The following is a 22,833-nucleotide window of genomic DNA, read 5'->3' on the forward strand; positions in this document are numbered from 1 at the left end:
CTCAAGGGCTATAAAGTTACGATTAAGCAAGAAATACGTTGGTGATGTTAAAAATTTATGCACATAGACGATTTGTGAGGGATAATTTCTTTGCAAAAATAATCAGCTAAAAAGATTTTTGTGTACCGTGATTTCTCCGATTTTGCTTCCATAAAGAAGTGATTGGAGGTAAAATTTATTGATTTATATTCTGCACGACTCGACTGTGCATCCTTTTACTGTACACCACCAAAAATCCGAAAAATGATAAGAAAATGTTGCCCTGTAAGGTATCCAAGAATAGCGAATCATGTTGACACGTGTTAGCGCATCTGTAAAAAAAAATGTGTAAAATAATCCCAAACTTTACAGACCTTGCGAGAGTGTTGAGGGATGGGACGGTGGCTAGTGTACTTTCGAAAAGATTTCCATATACTCATTTGAAAGAAATTTGGGAGTGTCCCAGTCAAATTTATAAAAAGTCTAAAGTACGGACCATCCTAATATACATGTATATTACGGTCGCGCTTAGAAAGTTCATTTCTGAATTTCAACTCTCTCACCCCTGAAATCTGCTCGGAATAATTCAAAAATAATTCCCTCATTTTTTTAGATTCTTACATCAACTCTAACACGTGCCCGCAAGAGGTTGGATTTTCCCATTTAACCCTTTTAGGGGCACATAAAATCTACTCAGCGGATTTCGATAAAATCTGGTACAGGGGGATTTGTTGGGTCGCTGACTACAAATATGAACTCAAAATTTTAAAATCCAAAAAATAATTCGATTTCGATATAACTCGATACTCGGGGGTTTTCGAGGTCGCTGATTACGAATTTGAACTCGAAATCACAAAGCTCAAAATCATTGATCTAATATGGCAACATTAAGTGATTCTATCAGGATTTTGACCGGCCATATTGAATCCGCCATTTTGAATTTTTAAATTTTGAGCTCAGATTCGTAATCAGCGATCCAAGAAACCCTTTAAGACCAAATTTTATCGAAATCCGTTAGGTGAATTTAATGTGTACTTACAAGAGTTAAATGGGAAAATCCACCCTCTTGGTGGGAGAACTTAGAGTTGAGATAAAAATCTTAAAAAATGAGGAAATTATTTTTGAATTATTCAAAGTCGATTCGGGAGGGATGAGTCGGTAAAATTCCAAAAAATGACCTTCTACAAGGATTACCCTAAAGTATACAGGTAAGCATAAAAATCTGACGCAGCGATCTCTTCGATCCAAAGGTTTCACATATCCGAATACATGTACGCAAGCTTTCAAAGGGGGTTGAAAAATGGTTGTAAATCCGTAGTCGTTGCTGTTTCAGGTTTAACGGCAAAGCGTGGGGAGGGGGAGGGATCGGACTGTCCGGCAAATGAAACGCGTTTCCTTTGAAACAGGTAGGTAGACGTTTCCTGTAAAGAGCCCTTGGATGCGTTGCCTCGCATGCACATGCCGCCAATGTCTACCTGCAGGTATACGTGCGAGCTGTCGCAATCCGGTGTAGGTATATAACTACGGAGGAGGATAGCCGACCAGCCGCAATACGCGATAGGAATAATTAATACTCTCATAAACAAGGACGAGAACCGCCGGCTCAGCTACTCGCGATATCCTTTGCAGCTAGGTTTAGGTATCTGGTATATGTACCCTATACATGGGGCTGGAATTGATCGGACTGCCTGACACCGACCTGCAGCCCTGTCCGCAATCCTCGGCTCTTCTCCGCGTCGAGAGAAGTATCTAGTTGTGCTCATAGTGCAACCCTTCGTTATAATATAGGTGTACACATTTTCGTACGGGGTGAAAACGACGTTTGCAAGTGTAATGATCAGTGACCGACCTTGATATCCCGTATAAAAATAACCTGAACAATAATAACTCTAGAAAAAAATTTACAAAGTATTGAATAACATTTAGTTGAATTAAATGAAATTGAATTGCATTTTATAAATGTTATATTTTTGTCACGGGTTACTTCTGTGTGGGTTATTTTTGTATGGGTTATTTTCAAGTGGGTTATTTTTGACGTGCTTTATTTTCGTGTGGGTTATTTTTGCCGTGTGTTATTTTCGTGTGGGTTATTTATGTGTGGATTATATTTTTCATGGGTTATTTTTGCTGTCACGGGTTATTTTCGTGTAAGTTATTTTTCCGCAGGTTATTTTTGCTGTCGCGGCTGATTTTCGTGTGAGTTATTTTTGTCACGGGTTGTTTGTGTCTGGGTTACATTTTTCATGGGTTATTTTTGTCCAAGTTATTTTTCTCGTGGGTTATTTTTTATCACGGGTTAATATTTCTGGGGAACTAGGTCCTAGCACCGTAATAACCCGAAAAACACAAATTTGTGTTAATACAGTTATTCTTGATTGCCGTCAGTCTTCTTATATTTTCTTCCAACTATATTTCGATTGTTTGATATTCGTGTAGCAATAAATTGATATTAAGATTACTTGTTTGGCGGGAGAAAAGGTTTCGGAGGCCAAAGTACAGATTTTATTTTACACTAACCGGATAACATACTGTGAACAACTATAATCAAACTGAATAATTACCATTTATATCACATTTTCTAGCACTTTGAACAATATTAAAAATCGTTATGTTACGACGATAATCATTTCACCAAAATTCCCTACAACGGCAACTTTGTAACAAAACAACAATCTTCGCAAGCTTAAATTCCAGGTAATAATTATAATCAACATAACATGAAAAAAACTTTGTATCAATTTTTCACCAAGTCGAAACTTCTGCACGATATAATAACGAGCAAGAATATTCGGCCGAAATTAACAAGGAGGGGAATTAAAACAAAGCGCTATTTAAATGAGTGACACTCGCTTCAAGACCGTTTTAATACCGTCTTGTTCATATTTATTTACACGACGATGTAGAACAACGCTCAGTTTTCTGACAGCGTGTCCGTCCATTTGTATAATTAGCACAAGTAATTATGATAATTATGCCCCAATGAGTTATTGTTATTATTTTTATAACAATGAAACGCGCCCCGACTACGTTGCTGGGTGGGAACGAGGTATTATAATTAGCAATTAGCCCCGCACCTTGTTTAGGCGTGTATTAATCGTCGGGAAAACTCGTGAAAACTTCCGATTCAACCTTTCCGGTATATTAAAAGTCACCCCTCCCCCCCCTTTCCCCCACTCCCCGGAACCTCTTCAACACAGCTGCCTATTGTGTTGTTGACAAATACACTTATTCAACGGCTGTTCATTCGCCGGAAAATCTTGTACAGGTTTTTAATTTGAAATTTTTTTTTTTTTTTTAGTTTCCGAAAAAACTGTAAGAATTTGTAAATCGATTTTTGAAAAGAGGTACAAAGACGAAGACGAATCGTGAAAATTTGTGGGAAACTATGATAATACCTTAGAAACATGAAAGATCGCCCGAGCTTAATTCAGGGATTGATTTTTTGTCCCTTCTTTATACGTCTGCAAGCCTGTTCGTGCAAGCTCGAGGTGAGAATTCGCGTAAACTACTCGGAGGCGAGACTCGTCGGCTATATTCAAGTGGGGACAAAAGTTTAATGTTTTTTAGTCACATTCAACATGAAAGCTGGCTCGCCGAGGGCGTCATAAATCATTCGAAAAAGCTTTTCGGGAAACTCTCGACTCTTCGCCCTGAGGTTGTTGCAGGCTATACAAGGTGGAAATTATTATTAATACACGTTGTTATTGTGCCGGCCTTGCCAGTGTGATTGTGCATTAGGAATTAACGAGCTTAGGAAAGAATTAGAGACGGGGATGAAAAATGCGAAATAAAGGGGGCGGTTGTTTGCTGTCAGATTAGATATGAATTTTTAACACTAGCTGCCTGGGATTATGGAAGGTATAAGGTACGCACATACAGGAGGTTACAACACGGCTTAATAATTTGGCTCAATCGAGCGTTTCGCATTATAATGTTATGAGATTTTAATTACAAACTTTTCGAGTTACGGGGATTTTGTTAATTGCATTTACTAATTACAAGTTATGACGGTACGCGTTTTATACGCCCGCAACTATAATAATAATAATAATAACGGCTGACAAAGGACTGGGAAAAGTTTTCCTCTCTTAAGAAATGTTCGACGGTGTTGTATAGGCATGCAGGCAGGCAGCCGGCTAACATTTCTGTATACCGGCAACTTCGCTTCGTATCGTTTTTTTTTTCCATTTCTTATTCGCATTCGCATTCCAGCCTTCTGCTTATTTAACTTCGAGATATCAGCTTCCAATCGCCAAAACTCGTCATCTTTTTTATCAATTTAATTTAAACAATTTTTAGACAAACAAACAAACAAACAAAAAAAAACAAACAAACAAGTATCACCATGTTCTGGTTTTCATAATCAAGAGTTTGATCTTCATATAAATGCAAAACCGTGTTATTATGGCTTGACAAGTAATCAAATGCAAAGAAGAATTTTCTAATTACGTATCAATGGGAATATAAAACGGATTGTAAATTACATTGCAGAGATTCTTATTCCAATCGAGGATTGTGATATTATGATTACAAAACCTGGACGGATAAAACATCGAATAATATATCGCTATCAATTTAATATATGTAATAATAATATGTTTAAGCAAAAATTTATTACAGAGGGAGTCTTTTCGAAGTGTAGTAACGTTTTGTAAATTTCGAAAACAAAATTGATGGTGTAATCACGGTAAGTGCAAACATAATTCTGATTCGCATCGGGGCGATCAGTTGGTTCGGAATCATGTTCCCCTCTTCTCAAACAAGGGTTCCTACGTTTTTTTTTTTTTTTTCATTCAATCGATGAAAAGCACGTTCTACGGATCGTTCAGTCCCCAATGATGTAAGGAAATAAAAATTAAGGGGTGAATAAAAGCTCGCAAGATGCGGTGAACTGATTTATCAAAATTCACGCTTCGTCTGAACAAAATGAAAGTCGTCGAAACGTTATTTCTCATCATATCTCTCTGCCTCTCTGTTTTATTACATACGGGAACTGAATAATAGCGTAGGGCAAATATAGTAATATGATAAAATAATCGATAAATCGGATTATCCGGCGATTACTCATCGCGAATATGAGTATTAACGCAAAATATATCCGATGGACGCATTAAGAGGAATTGAAACGTCGCGTGACAATATAGAATGAATATTCAAAATGAATAAAAAAAATATATATGTCCATCTGCACATAACGTGAAATGAATTATACAGTATTGCGCAGGTTCATAATTAAATAAATATTTTAATTCACTTTCAGTTAATGCGAAGAGCTGTCGTTGCATTTGGCACGGCATGATTATTCCATCTCGATGAGAGAACGAGCCGGGGAAGGTAAAAAGCCAGAGTATTTTTTCATCCCTTTTTGCACCCCTCGCGTATACCTGCCTACATTTGTTCTTTTTATCCTCTTTGCTTTTGATTTGCATGAGAAGGCGGTAATGAATATATGCTAATCACGAACGAAGTTGGTTCTCGCCTTCGAACTGCTGCTACCGAGACGTAGAGAAGCCAGACTCGTCCTGAATTTGACAAGGATCGGACGCTTTGCCAAAGGGTATCGTTGCAGATCCGAGCGACACGTTAGTTCAACCCGTGTCCTGCATAATTATAGATCCTGATTGAAATCCGCAATCGCATCGAAATACCAAGAAGCGAAGTTGAGAATCTTTGAAAACTTTTGACAGATATAAATATGATACATCTCATTGCTGTAGAAAATCGAACGAGGAATAAAACATTTACACGCATCTTAGCTTCAATGATAAAACAGTTTCATACAACTTAGCTCCAGTAATAAAGCAGTTTCGTGCAACTTAGCCCCAATGATAAAACAGTTCCGTGCAACTTGGCTCTAATGATAAAATAATCGTTCGAGATTTCGAGCTAGGGTCAAAGTTCGTTTTTGCAGATGTAGAAAAGGAGTCGCGTCACGAGTTCCAATAACGTTAGAAATCGGCTCGTTAATCCGGCTAATTTGACGGTGTCTTATTGGACTGGCAACGGTAAAAAAAAAGCTGTAGAAAGGAAGGAAAAACCGCTTGTTTCTCCTCTTGGGCTCCTCTTAAAGAACGGAATGAGACACGTCTCTCCGCTGTCCGCGATTGTCCCTTCGGTCCCTTTTCAGGGGGCCCGCAAAGCTCAACTTCTCGGCGCCGTCCCGGCGCCTCGTGAATTCAAATGAGGAACTCGGAGCTTCGGATGATCCAGCTTGGGGGCGGATGGACGGGATGGCCTGGCCGATTCGCAAACTCGACAACGGAATACGTGCGTGAGGCGGTGACACGTGTTGAACAACTGTTCTTCAACGCCATTACGAGTAGGGAAAACTGTTGTGCAGGTTAGCAAGATACGAAATTTGCCGATAAAGTTTCTCTCGTTTTCTATGCGTTATTATGGCGACCCCGGTTTCGATTGTACGGATTCGATTTTCTGTTCAAATAGTATATTTAAAGAGAAGGTATAAAATAGTAATGCGCAAGTGTTGAGTATGCTATTTTCCCTAACTGGGTGCGCAAAATTCGGTTTTGCGTAATTAAATGAGTGTGCAAAGTAGTACATTTCTGCACTAATATGGGAATTGAATTATAATATTTTTTCCTAGTGTTACTAGATATTTCGATTCAATTCCAGCACTAGTGTGGGAATGTACTACTTTGCACATTCAACAACGTACGCAAAATAGAATTTTGCGCACTCATTTATAAAAAAGGCTGTAAGTTCCTGAAACCATAAATTAAAAAAAAATTGGCGATAACCTTTATATTCTTCATAATTATTTATCGCTAGAATTTAACTTTACTTTTGAAAATGGTACTCAGAGCCTTTCTTAATTCTTTTTTTCAAATTGATCAGGTGTCCTGTGTAGCTGTTTCAAATTCCTACAAGGGTGCATTATAATCAAGATAGGAATTAGAGACCACAAAGATGAAGTAGAAGCATTAAGGAATAGAAGTTTCATTAAAATCAATATAACTGAAATGAGTTTCGACGCATTTTTTCGGAAAACCTTCTCGACCTTCGTACAACGAAAACATTTTCGTCAGAGTTAATAATCCAGTGATTAATCAACTGACAACGAGAGGATTACATTGTATAAGCGAACACCTTTTGTTAACGTCAAATTCGTATGACAGTTGGTCCAATTTCAATAAATAATATATCAAGTCCTACCTATAGGCTTATTCTGTTCGAGAATGGATTGTAAACAAACCACCTGACGTGACGTGAACGTATAATATTTCAAAATAGGGAGCATCAGTTTATTGTGTGCGATCTGTATAGATTTTTGGTATATTGTTTTTTCGGTCAAAATTATTGACAAGCAAAACAGAAATTTAAGATCCGATGATTTATCGATTAGTTATGTTTACAACCGCTGTGATCTATGAATTATTTTAATTGCATTATACGTTGCACACTTTTGTCAATTAAAAAAATGGAGAATCTAGTATGATACTTAATAAATGTAACGAGTAAGATATTCTCTCGCGAAAATTGAGTTTCTTTTTTTTTCTCTGTTCCTTTTCTATTTGTAGAAGACACGAATATGCTTTAACCTAATTCAACTTGATGAATCTCGATCACTCTTGTTCAGTCTTTGATTCCCAATTATGCTCTAATAATTTAGTAGATTGGTAAATTTTTTTCAAAGTTCGAAATTTTTCAACATTCATTAACATAAATCAATGATCGGTAGACTAGAAAATGCGATATAAATTGCGACCAAAACGGAGTTTCGTTCGTAGCATCGGTAAAGTGTGTAATTTACAAAATTACATACAGATTCAGTGTAAATTCCTGTCAATTAATATTTTACGGCTATAGATATACGCGTATGATACACAAAACGGCTGTGCGATATCCGCGTGTATTTTCACATACTGCCTAATACAGAGGCAGAAAAGTTTACGCTTCTGCATTTAAATACCAATATGATAGGTATTTACATATACACAAAGTTTGCACGAAATGCAGAAATGCACTAAATTTTTCATCGGCTCGTTAGTGGGTACATGGCTCGTTGATGGATGTTTTCCCATGCACATACACGTATGTACAAACCCAAAAGCAAAGTACATAATCCGGTATTAATTCCGATTCAATATTTGAACGGAAGAATTACGGATATGATCTAGACGCTGGATTTGTGTACATGCATGTGGGATTATTTGCAAGCTCGATTGGTTTTTCCTATCATTTTCCAAAAAGCACTTAAGAAGATCAAGCTGTATATATATATATATATATATATATAGAAATAAAAGATTTAATTGATAAACGATTTAAAAAATGTCTGTAACATGTTTAAAAATTCTAATCATCACCATAATTTTCAGCACACTTGTTTATTCGTTTAAAATATTCAAAATGTTTTTTTCTTCCTTGTACATGGGTTGAAAAAACAATTTTTATTCTCCCCCCTTGGATAAATAACGTGATTCGAATAAAGGGAGGAAACAAACAGCAGGGGAAAAAAAAAGAATAAAAAAAAATTGCCATTCCGTCTGATTCTCACGATCAATGAACGTCCGTCAGATGCCAGAATTTTTTTAACTCGTCAATGTCAGAACAAATCATATAAAAATCGGGGAGAAAGAAAAATTAAATGACAGATACGAAATGGGTAGAATTGGCATAGCGTATATTGAAATTTTTTTATTTTAATTTTTCTTTTCTTTTCATTTAACGTCACGAACATATCACAATTAGCAAAATGGTTTCCGTTAAGCGCGCAGTCGAAAAGTAGACGTCTCTAGGTCTGAGCAAATATTTGAGAGGCGCAGGTTTCCTGCACATGCGAGACTTCTCGAATAAAGTTTTGAGTCCCGTAACGTCTTCGGAGCGATACGAGTCGGTGTGCAAAAGTTTCAGTCGAGACTTGAAAGCTGCAACTTGCTCGCGCACCTGCGCCATGAAACTCAATCGCGGAGTTCCACTAATCACTGGGAATTTTTAATTTCTATCCTGGAACGCTTCACGGTTTCGTGCGAAAGAAGGAAAATTATAAGAGTGAGAAAAAAAGGAAGAGAAAAAACAACACGAGGAAAAAAAAGGGAGGAGAGAAAAGAGAGCGAAAATAAGAAGGGTGAAATTCTATTACCCTCGGGTGTGCAGACTCCGTAATTTTTATCCCGGTTCAAAGGGGTTCGTTGGGTGCGAGGGGAACGACAAACTTCAGTCGGATGAAATGACATTAAAACAAATCTGTTTTCGCAAATTTCAGGCAGGAGGATATGTGCGGAAAAGAAGAGAAGTGTAGAGGGAAAAACAAAAAAAAAAAAAATTCTGGCGCGATGTAAAAGTTATAAATAAATATGTGAGTCGAAATTTCGTATCTTATAAATCTCAATGCAATTTTGATTTTATTTTCACCTCCTCGAAAATAGAATTTTACTCAGTCGTTAGAATTGAAATAATGAGAAAAAACAAAGCATTTTCATGATAAGTTAAATTTTATATACGCATAGTGCTGTGTGAATTTATCCGTCCGAGTTAAATGTTGCGTAACTGATTCATGATGAATAATCCGCGGTGATTAACCGCTACGATTTTCCACTAAATTATATATATTTTTTTTTTTTTTTGCTTTCACTCCGTGTTTTCCCCAACTTGAACAAAATCAATCTTCCTCATTTCACCCTGTTTTTATAAATCCCCGCACGTGTTATGTACCGTGTGATAAAATATGTAGCGAAAATTATATGTACGCCTATATAAATAACCGTAATCAATTAACGAGCTGTAATTCAAAAAATAAAAAAATAAAAAAATAAAAAAATAAATAAAACAAAATTCTGTCAGTCGTTCGGAGCAGCAGAAAAAAAAAGAAAACGATATAATTAAAGGAAAAAATAAAACACTGGCCAAAAACAATTAGGTAAAGAAGCGAATTAGCAAATGGCTGCAAGTGGCATTTTTCTCGAAAACGGAAGGAAATGGAATTGGGAGTTTTAAAAAAAATTTCTTCTTCTGTTCGGTGGTGCAGAAGAGGGTGAGAAAAAATTTCTCCTTGAAGTGTAATATTATATATTATACTCACGTCCATTCCTCGCCGGTTTCTCCACCTCGTCCACTTGGTGAACCCGTTGCGCCAATACTCGACGAAATACTCCTCGGTGTATTCAACTCCGTGACCGTTTCCAAACCTTCCCTGAGTCCGGGCCGAGGTTAGAACCCTGGTGGTGTGGAGATTGATCTCGAGGTACTCCTTGCCTTCCTTGGTCACCATGTTTCGGGGACACCAAGCGCCGCCACCCTTGTCCTGGCGCAGTCTGAAAGCACGTTGCAAGCTCAAACGAGGGATTTTTGCCTCTTTCAGAAATTAGATATGAAAAAAGGACACAAGGCTGAGGAATTGGTAACATTGATGAGTCGTGAAATAATTGTTTTATGGAAAAATCATGATTGCACAGTTTTTAAAACCGTAGCATAACATAACATGAATCATACTAGAGGCATTGACTTTTTTTCACTTTTTTGTTTCATCGTTCAAGTTTGTAAAAAATATGAGGTCGGTCAAGCGGTACCATATATAAATATGGAATTGAGAAATATATCGCTTTTTTTTTTTATTTCGCCGAATGAAGCACTGCGGTATTAAAAAACTGCTCAGCTTCCATGAGTGCGGGCATATCACCACCGCGGATGCACGGAGGAAATAAATTGCGGATTATATACCTGTAGGAAGAAAAGCCAAACCCCCGTTTTCACACCCCGCATTATAACAATTATGAACATCGTAACAAGCTGGGTGCAGTGAATTCGGTGTATATTAAAAATTCGTCACCATTGTATACAGTTTGCTGCAAGCTCAAACAATATGTTTGTACAAAATTTCATTATGTAGGGAGTTAAATTTCCTACTCGGTTACAAACTGTTCTTGTACGTACATGTATGTATATATAGAAATTTGTTTACCCGCACGATGTAAATTGTCAGCCTACGATAATATCGTGATAATACAAGCAGCAATAACAGACAGCTTCTAGATACAGATTTTTGTACCGCCATTTTACCGACAGTCCCAAGACACAATCCTTTTCAAAATCTAGAATAATCTAGAAAAAAGGTTTGTGTCTTGGGAATATCGATCAGATGTCGGTAAAGGAATCTGTATTTAGAACCAGCCTTGTATTGCTACTTATATAGATAAAAAATAGTGATTTTCCATAAGAGGATTGCTCTCTCAATGATTGTCAGCGAATAAGGGACAGCTTGTGATAGTTCAGCAATACCCAAATTATCAATACCTGAGTCCTCAGAGATACAATAAGCGGTGGCTTGCTGACCCGATACAATATTGCTTATACTGGTTGAGCTAAGCGGTCAGATAACGCGTCAATATCGTTAAGCGTTCTGGCTCAAAGCCGACTAAGCATGGTCCAGCCCTGCTCCATCCTTCTCTCTCTCTCTCTCAGGTCGAACTATTGCGCTTTAAAGCTTAAAGCCCGGTCCTACAGATAATATGCGGATGCTGAATAAACTGACAAAAAAGGTATTGTGTATAATCATTATATCGATGTTGTCTTTTGTACTCTTTTTTTTTCTCGCTCTCTTTCTCTCTCTCTCTCTCTCTCTCTCTCTCTCTCTCTCTCTTTTTCTCTCTTTTCCCAAAAATAATGTTTTTCTGACGGGTATCAGATCAGACACGTCTGCTAGGAGGGAGGTGTGGGCGAGGAACGGATTAAAAGGGTGGGACTTCATTAGAATAAAAGAGATAAATTCGGAAGAAAAGAAATAAATAAAAAAAAGAACGGCGGGTCATTCGGATATCAGTTTTTACAATCGGATCCTTCTTTTTTTGCTTATCCCTTTGCCGGAGGATTTACGACCGTTGAAAATCTCACAAGCATAAAGAAGAAAGAGAGAGGAAAAAAAATAAAAAAAACTTTACATCCCTCCGAAATTTCACTCCACTTGATCCTTAGAATATGTAACCTGACTATTGTATTGTAGGTAATACAGGCATAGGCATGTATATAGGTGCATGTACGCGTTATATGTATATGTACATATCGTACGTATAGTCAGTTCGAGAGTGAACTTGGGATAGCAATTAAAGACAACCTTCTAATCAAGCTTAATTGGCTGTACCGCGAGATGTACCTTCTTACTCTGACAATCCTTCCTTGTCTAATTTAACGATCAAACCGCGATTCGATCCCGCAGCCATATTCGCAAAGCCTTCAGCAATTTCCCACTCGTGCCTGCCGGCTGCACCACTTTAATTACACAATCGGTGTAATAAAAACTGTAGTCTCGGAGGATTTAACGCTCATTGTTACGCGTCTTATTTCACTCCCTCCTCTCTCTAAATCTATAGGCTAATTTACAATTAGGCACTTGTTTCATAATTCCTTTTAATTTCACTCCCTTGGGTTGGAACGTGATCTTGACTTTCTTGTTTTCGCATTTTTTCTTCGTTTTTTTTTGAATGGTACAGGATCTAAATTGATACGATCATAAAAATTATCGAAAGATACCTATCAATTTCAAAGATCAATAAAAGATAAGAAAAGATGAATAAAATTTGCCAACCTTGAAGTAAAGTGATAATTAAATTTCAGATATGTTACATGAAAATGATATGACGTTGAAAAAATCGTTGTTAAAAATTTTCAAGGTCAATTCAAAATCGTACAATTAATAATCGCAGTACAATATTGTGTATAAAGATACATCCATGTATGATACGAATAAACTCCGCATATATATAATATATGCGAAGTTAATTTATAAAATCTGATTTGCCGCATGGTGAGTCAGACAGATAATACAAATACATATATATGTTAGAGTTACGTATCGCTGCTGTGATGGAGAAGCCAATCAGACAGGCCGAGGATGCACTTGGATTTGTAAAGGGTACGTATTATGTATAGGTATAATATAAGTAAGGGAAACCACGGACCCAGAAGAAAGGGGGAGAAACGAGAACGAAGAGGAATAGTACTTATACCTATACATATAAGGTATGTACAGATATACCTACGTATGTATAATAGGCGAGTAGAATCAGACGGGGGAGAGTTGGCTTCCTGCAGGGGAGAAGTGGAGGAGGCATTACCTGCGATGGCGCGCGCCTCATCGCTCGAAAGATGCATTAGCATTGCTAATGACGACCGTCGTTACCACCACATGCTGCAGGAGCCCCCCTTCAACCCACCCCTGGAATAGCCGAGAGGATATCCACCCCATAGCACTTTCCTTTACACCCTGGTCTCAACAATTCGCCTTGACTTCGACGTCGAATCGTGCCGAATACGTCGCTAATTTATCTCTTTAGCGATATGAAAATATGTGGAAGTTTTCGTAAAAGTTAATAGTTTTACTAGCACGTTGTTAAGGATATCGAAATCTATGGAGTAATTATTGTGCGATGGGAATAAAGTTGAAGAGAATTAAATATACTCACTAGTGTCGTATTTATTTACAACTTTTCTCAGGTTTTATTTGGTCATTCCACAGGTTGGTTCCAAGTAAAGAAAGAAAAATCTGCGTGAGCTTAACACGATCCGATAAGTAAGCTTAATTATTAGGATGCGGCTTCGAGAATATGAATTAGAAGAATGCCTAAATTATTGTCATTTTTTTTTTTTTTTTCATTTTTGGTTAGCGATTTTTAAGACTGAAACACTTTTTGTTACAATTTAAGCTTTTATAGACTCCAAATTCGAAATAGTAAGAAATTCAAAGAGCTGCATTATTAAAAAATTATCATAGGATCAACAGTTAAGAAAAAACGATAAGATGTCACCGTTTTTCGGCTGTATCATTTGAACCTGCCGATCTAGACCGAAGAATGGTAAGAAGGCAAGAAAACTCTCTTTAAGTGTCAGCTCTTATGCACGAAACGAATATTACTTACAGGCATGTAAGTTGGGCTAATTTTCCTCGCGTAATATCTGCACGCGCAATAAATAACACCTGGGATCTTACCGAATTAGTGAAATACAGGCGAGCTGCTCGGTGTCGGGTGAAAGGCCCGTTATGGGGTAGAATTATTGTCAATAACGGCGGAATCGCACTCTCTCCGTATTGTGCGGCCTGCCTGTTACGTATCAAGGCTTAGGGTATCGATTTGCCCGGAAGCTTCCTCCTTACTTCTCATGGCTTCGATTCTCCTGAAGGTACAATGTTCTGTGACCCTGAACCAGGCATATTTTTTATAAGTAGTAATATCAGACCGGTTCTGGATACAGATTCCTGTAACCGGCATCTTACCGACACTCCCAAGACACTAACCTTCCCAAAATCTAGAATAATCTAGAAAAAAAAAGGGTTCGTTTCTGGAATATTCTAGTGGAAAGGTTTGTGACTTGGGAGTGTCGATAAAATGTCGGTGCAGGAATCTGTGTCCAGAGCTGGCCTTGTATTGTTACGTAAGTAAGCTAGGCAGGCTTCTTTCTTGCTTTTCATGACTTTGATTCTCCTGTAGGTATAATGTACTGTAACCCTGAGCCAGGCAAATATTTTGTATAAATAGTAGTACAAGACCGGTTGTAGATACAGATTCCCGTAACCGACATTTTACCGACACTCCCAAGGCACAAATGTTCGCAAAATCTAGAATAACGTAGAAAAAAGGGTTCTGGTCTGAAATATACTAGTAAAAAGGTTTGTGTCTTGGGAGTGTCGATAAGATGTCGGTGCAGGAATCTGCGTCCAGAACCAGCCTTCATATTGCTACGCCACCTACTCCTTGCTTCACATGGCTTCGGTTCTTCTTTAGATACAACCACTAACCCTGAATGAGGTATATTTTGTATTCAGTAAAGGACCCAAGTATTTCGTTATCTGTCTCTTGGGCCACGCGAAGTCAGCCGCAGCGCTTTGCTATACAAGGAGTATGAATTCATTAATTTAATTTTTTTCCCTCCTTTTCCTCAGTTTTTTTTTTCGTTTCTTATTTTAATTTTAAGTTCGAGACCGCTTTCACTACCTCTTATCACATAACTGAAGTAATTAGGCTATTCGAATGGAGAACCCGTTACCATTTAACCCCATGGACAGGTAGATTATACTATACTTATACCTGTTGCTAGATAAGCTCGATGTTCAATTACACTCGAGATTGTCTGACTCCTTAATTTAGGCAATTTTTTCATTTTTTGTTCTGGGAAGCTCCGGTTTTTCTCACGCTCATTAGTCAGGGGAACGAGTTTCGTTTTTAATTTCTTGACGGTGTAATTCAAGAGTTTCCCATCGTATACGAATGAGAACTTCTGACATTTTGACCATTCGAGTCCACAAAACCCTCGAGATAGAATTTGATCCGAATTTGAGCTCAATAAGTCAACAGATATAAAAATTATGAACATTTTCTCTCCTCGCAATGTTAAAAGTATACAAGCTAAAATTTTTCATCGAAATGTATATAATTTAATATTGAACTAAAAACTGTGGCGTAGGATTTTCTCATTCAAGTATTCCAACTCATTTATTTCTCTACCAGAACTGACTGTTCAAAATTAAATATTCAATAACATATTCCTCGCTGAATTCAAACTTGAATCCAAATTAAAAAAAGAATGATGCTTCATTAAAAATGAATACTTTTAATTATCCATCCACTATTTCTATTTCCATAAATATGAATAATTCTATGAAAATTTCGTATTATTGCTTTCTTTCCTGTCTTACAGGTTTTCTTGTAATTTCGAAATATGAAGCAACGTAGAAAAAAAAAAAAACTTCACCAAAATTTCCCCTCGGCTCAAAACAAAAAAAAACAAAACATTTCTTGTAACGAAAAATCGGCCTGCCTTGACGTATTGTAAATCGCAAAAATGTTAATCTCGGCAATTTGGATGTAAGAGGCAAGCGTAAGCACCGCTTACATGGATCAACGGTAATTAATATGCAAAACGGGGGTAGAGACGCGGGGCAAGTTGCCTATACTATCCGACGACGACGACCAGGATGAGGAGGAGGAGGAGGAGGATGATGATGACGACAACGGTGCCCGGGATTCAACACGTGTTTTATTCACCCATTAAATCTTAACGCTCTTTGAAATTCTGCTTACATAGCGGCCCGCCGTGCGACAATCGCGTTGGTGTAACACCATATATACATATATACATATTACATTAGGGTGCTTCGTTCGAGACGAATATTTGTTTTTTTTTTTTAGCTCAATTCACGGTACATCACTCTGAGCATCCAAAAAATAATTCTCACCAAAGATGAGCTCTTAATTTTAATTCCAAGTACTCGTTAAACGAATTTGAAATTTCTCCATTTGTTTAACGCGTAAATTTCAATTTTTTTTCTGAAAAAAATTAGTGATAATAATAACAACAATAATCATAATGATGATAATGACAATTTTGTATCAGCGATACTGTAATTACTTTTTTTTCGACAATAATTTAATGAATAAGTACTGAAATCTAGGCTAAAACGAGGATATTTTGAATTTTTCAATGTTCAATTGGATGTATCTCTTAAACTACTAGCCTTACGGGTTTGGCTTACATGGCGTTTTTTTTTTTGTAGGAAATTTAATTTTCTACAAAGAAGTCAAATACAATTTTGCTGTGAAGTTAGTGGTTCACGAGAATAATGAAAAAAACCATGAAATTAGAGAAAAAATCGGTTTTAAGATTTATTACTGACGAGTCCGTTCATAAAACATAGATTGGCTGTAGGTGCTTTCAAAGAGCAAAGAATCCCCTGTAATTTACATCTACAGCCGATTGAATATCCCTAAATGCCGCGTTGTTTTAGATAATTGAATTAAAAAAAAAAAAAAATCGAAATTTACTTGTTAAATAAATGGGAAAATTTCAAAGTCGTTTAGCGAGTATTTAGAATTAAAATTAAGAGCTCATCTTTGGTGAGAATTCTTTTTTGGATGCTTAGAGTGATATTTCGTGAATGGAGCAAAAGAAAAAAAAAAATAATCGTCTCAAACGAAGCACCCTAATATACGTACAACCACACTATACACTATACACAATATATACTATACACTATATATATATACATGTTTTTTTTACGTACACGGATACCACACCCCCCTTTTTCACCCCTTATTTCCTCCTTTTTTTTCACCATCCGACCGTCGTACTTTTCCTCTCGAGCTCGTTATTCCAACAGATTCTGGGTGGGTACATAACGCCACTTTCCACCTCGCCCTCCTCGTCTCATCCATCCTATCCCACCCACCTCTGACACGCGTATATCAACCCCAAGCTCTCCGGGTTCACGCTCACGTTTGATAAGCTTTTTGCTGACTCTTTCGAATTTTTTTTCTCTGTTTCCCCATTTTTTTTTTTTTTTTTTTTTTTTTTTGCCCCCTTCTTTTTCAATTACTAATTCTGTTTCGGTTCCCCCCTCCCCCTTTCCTCCTCCCACCTCCGCCGCCCTCGCCAGCTGTTTTATTTTCACATTATACTATACATTACTCCGCGATATATTATCGTGCAACGTTTACGTTGAGTACGTGGCTTTTAATTTTTTTTTTTCTTTTTTTTTTTTTTCGTCGCAATTTTTCATCTCCAGATCCTGGGGGGGAGGAGGGGGGGAGGTCTTCTGCGTGTACGGAGATAAAACGCGGGTTATATTTTGTGCCAAGAATGTGAAAAATTAATGAAATTATTACACAGATACGTGGGTACGGTTGACAGATGCGCTTGAACGTGTCGATTTGAAAATATATTTAAAAAGATACGAATGAGAGAAGAAAAAAAAAATGTAAAAATTCGGATCAACACCGAACGAAAAATATTCTCACAAATACGGTTGTCGGGTGAAAATCGCGTGCTGCTCTTGAGGGTCGAAAGAAGAGGGCGCGTCGTTTATGTAATAATGAAAAGAGTGCGGGAAGAGGCAGCGGAGATATTAATTGGCGTTAAATTACACGCGAGGGAAGGCGAAATCGGACGGGGAGGGGAAGGGAGGGGGGTTAGGATTATAAATATAAAGGGCAGGTGAGCGGGTGTGTTACAGGCATATAGACAGGGTTGTTAATTAGCCGCCTGAACCTTCGCAGGATCATTTCCTCACGTAATCATCCTAATTTAGTGATTTTTCGAGAACTCGTTCTTTTTTTTTTTTTGTTGCCCCCCCCCCCCCCTCCCCCTCACTCACTCTATTTCGAGTCGCATCCGAACGAAACGAGCTTTTAACTGAATTTTTACAAGTTTTCAGAGTATGAAAATACTTTTACAGAACCGGTTATTGTTGAACGAGAAAAATATGTGTATATACGTATTATGTACACGTATGAAAGTATTTTTTCTTTCTGGCACACTCAAGAGCATTTTTCATTCAACATTCCGTTTTACGAATCGAAATTCCAGTCACGACGTGACGGACACGTGGAAAAGGGCTGAATTTTGCGCAGCTGAGAGACACGGACCCCGTAGAAGTTTGACGCAAGAATACAAAACAGGCGCGAGGGGGTGGAAAGTAAAGAAAAAAAAAAGTAAAATAAATAAACATTTCTTCAGTCAAATAATATGCTCACGATTTGAATCCCCGGCTCTCTGATATATACATTGTTTTATATACACGTGTGAGACACATTTTTATCTCAAGGTAATATATGGACAGTATGTAACCCGTGAGTGATAATAAAGTCATCTAACATATTTTTTTTTTTTTTTTGACTAAAATGAAAAATGTGAACATGGAAAATAATATTTGAAATTTAGATGTTACCTAAGATCACTTCTAATCGGATCAATCTAATTATGTATTCACTAATAACGATAAATAAATGTTTTGTGACTCGAGTATTTTTTTCCCGCGTAAAATAGATCTGGCAACAGCGCATGTAGTAGATGTCTGTTGTTGTTGGCAGTGTTTAGTTGAGTTTCATTGATAAATTTAAAAAATGAGGAACGAAACAACTCAATTTTGAAACAACTGCGACGATTTGAGAGGAAAAAAAATTAATAAATGGAAAAAACGTTTTTTATCCGACGTTGCCACACTTTGCAATTCATTTTTAAATATGGCTGACTGATATTTTCGTGAATTTTCTACCATTTAGATCAAATTACTCACAAAACTACACGTCAGAATACGTTTCTTATAATTTCTGTGTAATCTACGAGAATTGATTAATAACAATTACAGTATGTTGTATTTTTATCTTTAGCAGTTGTGATTGAGTATGAAATTTTCAATACTTAATTACAGAAAAATTACTCATCAGATCTGTATCAGAAAAATTATTTTATACGTTTTATACGCTGTACTGCAAAAAGAAGACAAAAACCGTCTCTACCGGTAAGTTAGAAGACTGTATTATACTTGGAGCACCATGCCGGGTTTCAGGAGGAGCAGAAGTCTATTACCACCCACCCATAGCCGCGTTACACAGATGCGGAAAACTTTTGATCCGATATTGTCGCGAGGAGTATAATAAGGGAGGGGGGCTAGGTACGACTCGGAGGGGCGGAGGAAAATTTTTCGGCTCAAACTTGATAAAATTTGCGAGCTTCGGCCGAAAGTTTTGGAAATATTTCCTTCCCTTCCAGAGCAGATACACTCTCGGCGGTTTTCATCCACTCGGATCTTTCCCTCCCTTCATCCCCCAAAAAATAAGGTAATCTCATCGCCGCTCCCGGTGTGCAGATAGCGGAGAAATCTTGGAAGAGGAAGGGGAGAGAATACCGAGATGTGGTACGCGTGTATGGACCATCTGGAGGAATGCGGGGGGGGGGGGGGGGGGGGGGGGGCGAAAAAACGTGGAATTCTTTATCGATCGGGGGTGTTTCATGTCCCTCGGTAATATTTCGACCCCCCTTCTCCCCCACCCTCGTAGCGGGTGCGGTTCAGAAGAAAAAGAAAAAAAAAAAAAAAATATTACTACCGATTTTCTTGAAAAATATCCACACCTATTTTTATTTATTTTTTTTTTTTTTTATTTTGGCGCTTTTGATTTTGAAGGAAATTTAAAACACGATCGTAGTTTTTTGAACGGCAACTTTTGTACAGTTTCGCGTAGTTTTTGCATGTAGACGATCGTTGTAAAATTTTTAATCGCATTTTCGCTGTAGTTTTTACTTATTGTATAAAAGTTGATATTTTTCTGCGATATTTTTTCCACGAATAATTGTTATTTCTTCGATTAACCCAAGGTTGTAGATGTGTTCTTTGATGTTGTAATTGTAAGGCCTACCAGTTTTTTTTTTTTTTTTTTTACAATTATCCACACAGTCTACGCGAAAAGTTTGTACCGTTTCTTTTTAATCCTAAGCTTTCACGTACGAATTTGTACAATAATGTAGGCTTTTCTTTTCTTTCTTCGTCGCGATTTCTTTCAGGCAGTTAATTTTTTTTATTTCGTCGTGAAAAATAATACATATACGTAACAACGATTTCCGGCAAATTTTTGTTCATCGATTCCCGAAATATCGTAGAAATTATTCTCACCAATCGGACGCGCGAAACGAATCGACGTTTCGCTTTTTCTCACACGCAGATTGATCCGAAAGCTCCGCTTTTCGCCATCTCTCAAGCATCCCCAAGGGTTGCTTTTCAACGTTGCACGATAATTTCGTGTATCGGACACGGATCGGCATGTCGCCACATTCCCCCCCCCCCCCCCCCCCCTCCCCTCCCTCATCCACCTCCACCTCAATTCGCCAACTACATTTGGCCAGGGTTCACGAGGGTGTGACACCCCGGCTATCCCGATGTGTCCTGTAGCGGCTGCTGGTCGTCGTACGGTATTATTGAATATGCCCGCCAGAAATGCGCGGCCTCGAAACATGCCATCAGCTAAATGACCCGTAAAAATTCCTGCTTCAAGTCCCCCTTGACGATTTTTTACACTCAGCCGAAATCCACCCCCCCCCCCCCACCCCCTTCCCCAGGAGTACGTTTCTCCCTTTTACTTATCAATTTGGTAATTTTCTTTTTTTTTTCCTTTTGTCGCCGTTACTCGTTTTATCAAACCCTGAATTTGTGTATTTGAATATCGTTTATTTATTATTATTATTATTATTATTATTTTTTATTTGTTTTCTCTTGATTTCGCCTTTCGACTGCGTAAGGAGATGGGAGAAAGATACGAGTAATTGAAAATAAAAACGAGAAAGGGACTCTCAAGGAGTATTATACATATCGGGGAGCCTGACATACAATCTGCGGAATACGACAAGATCGTCGTTGAAAGGTTGAGGGTGAAGGCCAGTCAGCCTGGCGAATTCTTCAAACGGGATTTGAGATAAAGGGCATTGAAGGGATGTGTGCGCGTGTAGAAATACGAGTATACGCTTAACGAGGAGCGAGTGGATAAAAGAATTCCTAAAATCGCGTCTCGTGACTTTCGTTAACCTCTCGTTACACGGGAATTCGAATCAGATCCATGCGCGGACGAGAGAGGTGTTCCTGGAAAACGGTTTTATTCCGATCGAAAGGAAATCCGGCGATGTTTTCCGAATCAAAAGAACGACACGGGATAATCAAATTCTCTACGATAAACAAAGAAGGAGAGAATTAATAAACAATTTAAAAAATAAAACAAATACAACAACGTCGCGTGAATTCAGACCCGTTCACGATATTCATCGGAGCTTTTCCCACCGTTCTCCAAAAGCCGGTATATATTATAGATAATGGATGCGGCCCGGCTGAGGAGTTCCGCACTATCTGCCTAAAAGTTTTCGACTGACGTGGCCCAGTTTCCACCCCCGAGTCAAAACTATCCCGGCCGATTCTACTGCATCTCTCGCACCGAGTACCCGTACAATTTCACCGCAAGAGGCTCTCCGAATTTGTCGCGGTTTCTCCCTCTTCAATTTTTTTTTTTTTTCTTCTCTTCTTCTTTCTCTGTCTCATTCGCTCCCTTCTGTTTTTCTCACCCGAATTCCTACGGTTCCTAAAGTTACAACACCTAAGGATTGTTAAGCCTTCGGTATGCCCGAATTTCGGGCTGAATAGTAAGTGAAAAAAAAAACAAAAAAGAAGAGAAAAAAGAAATGTGTAATACAATCGTACAAGTGAAACGTAACGATCGAAGACGAAGTTGAAAGTTTGTCAAATCACGCGTCAAACTTCCGTTGTTTAAGGTATTTTAATTTCACGCAGTGATTCGAGCAGCAAAGCGAGAAGGATTTGTCAAGAACCAGGGTGGTGACAGGGTGAAGTAATGCCTCTTCCAATTCAGGCCCGTGTCAGGGTGACGTCTCACACCCCCTCCACCCCCTTCTTGCACCAACTTCAGCTTGTACTTGTTCGTGCGTGCCCGTTGAATAGTCCTATTATACCTCCAACACAAGCGCTCTAGGAAAGTGCAAGGAGCGGCGAAGGGGGGGGGGGGGGGGGGGGGAGATGGGGATGCGCGAGTTTCGTTATCAAAAGAACGGTACGTATGACGCTTTGGTTCGTTTTTATTTTTCTTTTTTCCGTTTCTTCGCGTTCGAGATTTATGCCAAACCTTCGTCGTACGCGACGTAGCTGGTATGGGTGTATACGGAGTTAGCCTCTCTAGGTTCCGCGACACAATATCAAGCCTCCACCCCAATCCCTCCCTCCTTTCAACGCCCTTATACCGATTCTATACCCTCGCGCATCAATGTGTGTATCCGAGTACCAGCGCGTTATTTGCGTTGATGCGCCACGCGAAGGATTCGCCCGTAAATCATGTGACCCACCACCACCACCACCACCACGTGCGCGTCTCTCTTCCCCCACCGTTACCTACACTCACCTCGCCGTTTCCAACCCCTGAAAATACGGAACTGTGTACAGGAAGTGGCGGAAACCGTTGCCGATACGATACGATACGATACGCGGCAGAGCGACACGTCTCTACATGTGGATAGTTACAAATGGGACACACTCCGCATCTGCGTACCTCGCACACACACGAACACACGCACGTGCAT

The 22,833-nt window shown here is 38.4% G+C and overlaps 1 protein-coding gene across 2 annotated transcripts in view; it reads right to left on the bottom strand.

The window, feature by feature from the left end:
- The window catches only part of Ddr (discoidin domain-containing receptor 2), a 110,951-nt gene that overhangs the window by 25,996 nt on the left and 62,122 nt on the right, over nt 1-22,833 (bottom strand). For both annotated transcript variants that reach the window (XM_046611740.1, XM_046611741.1), the window contains one exon: nt 10,022-10,253. In XM_046611740.1, the coding sequence (XP_046467696.1) occupies nt 10,022-10,253 (232 nt within the window). The remainder of the gene's footprint in view (nt 1-10,021; nt 10,254-22,833) is intronic.

Source organism: Neodiprion pinetum, chromosome 2 (genome assembly GCF_021155775.2).
Source record: "Neodiprion pinetum isolate iyNeoPine1 chromosome 2, iyNeoPine1.2, whole genome shotgun sequence".
NCBI classification, from domain to species: Eukaryota; Metazoa; Arthropoda; class Insecta; order Hymenoptera; family Diprionidae; genus Neodiprion; species Neodiprion pinetum.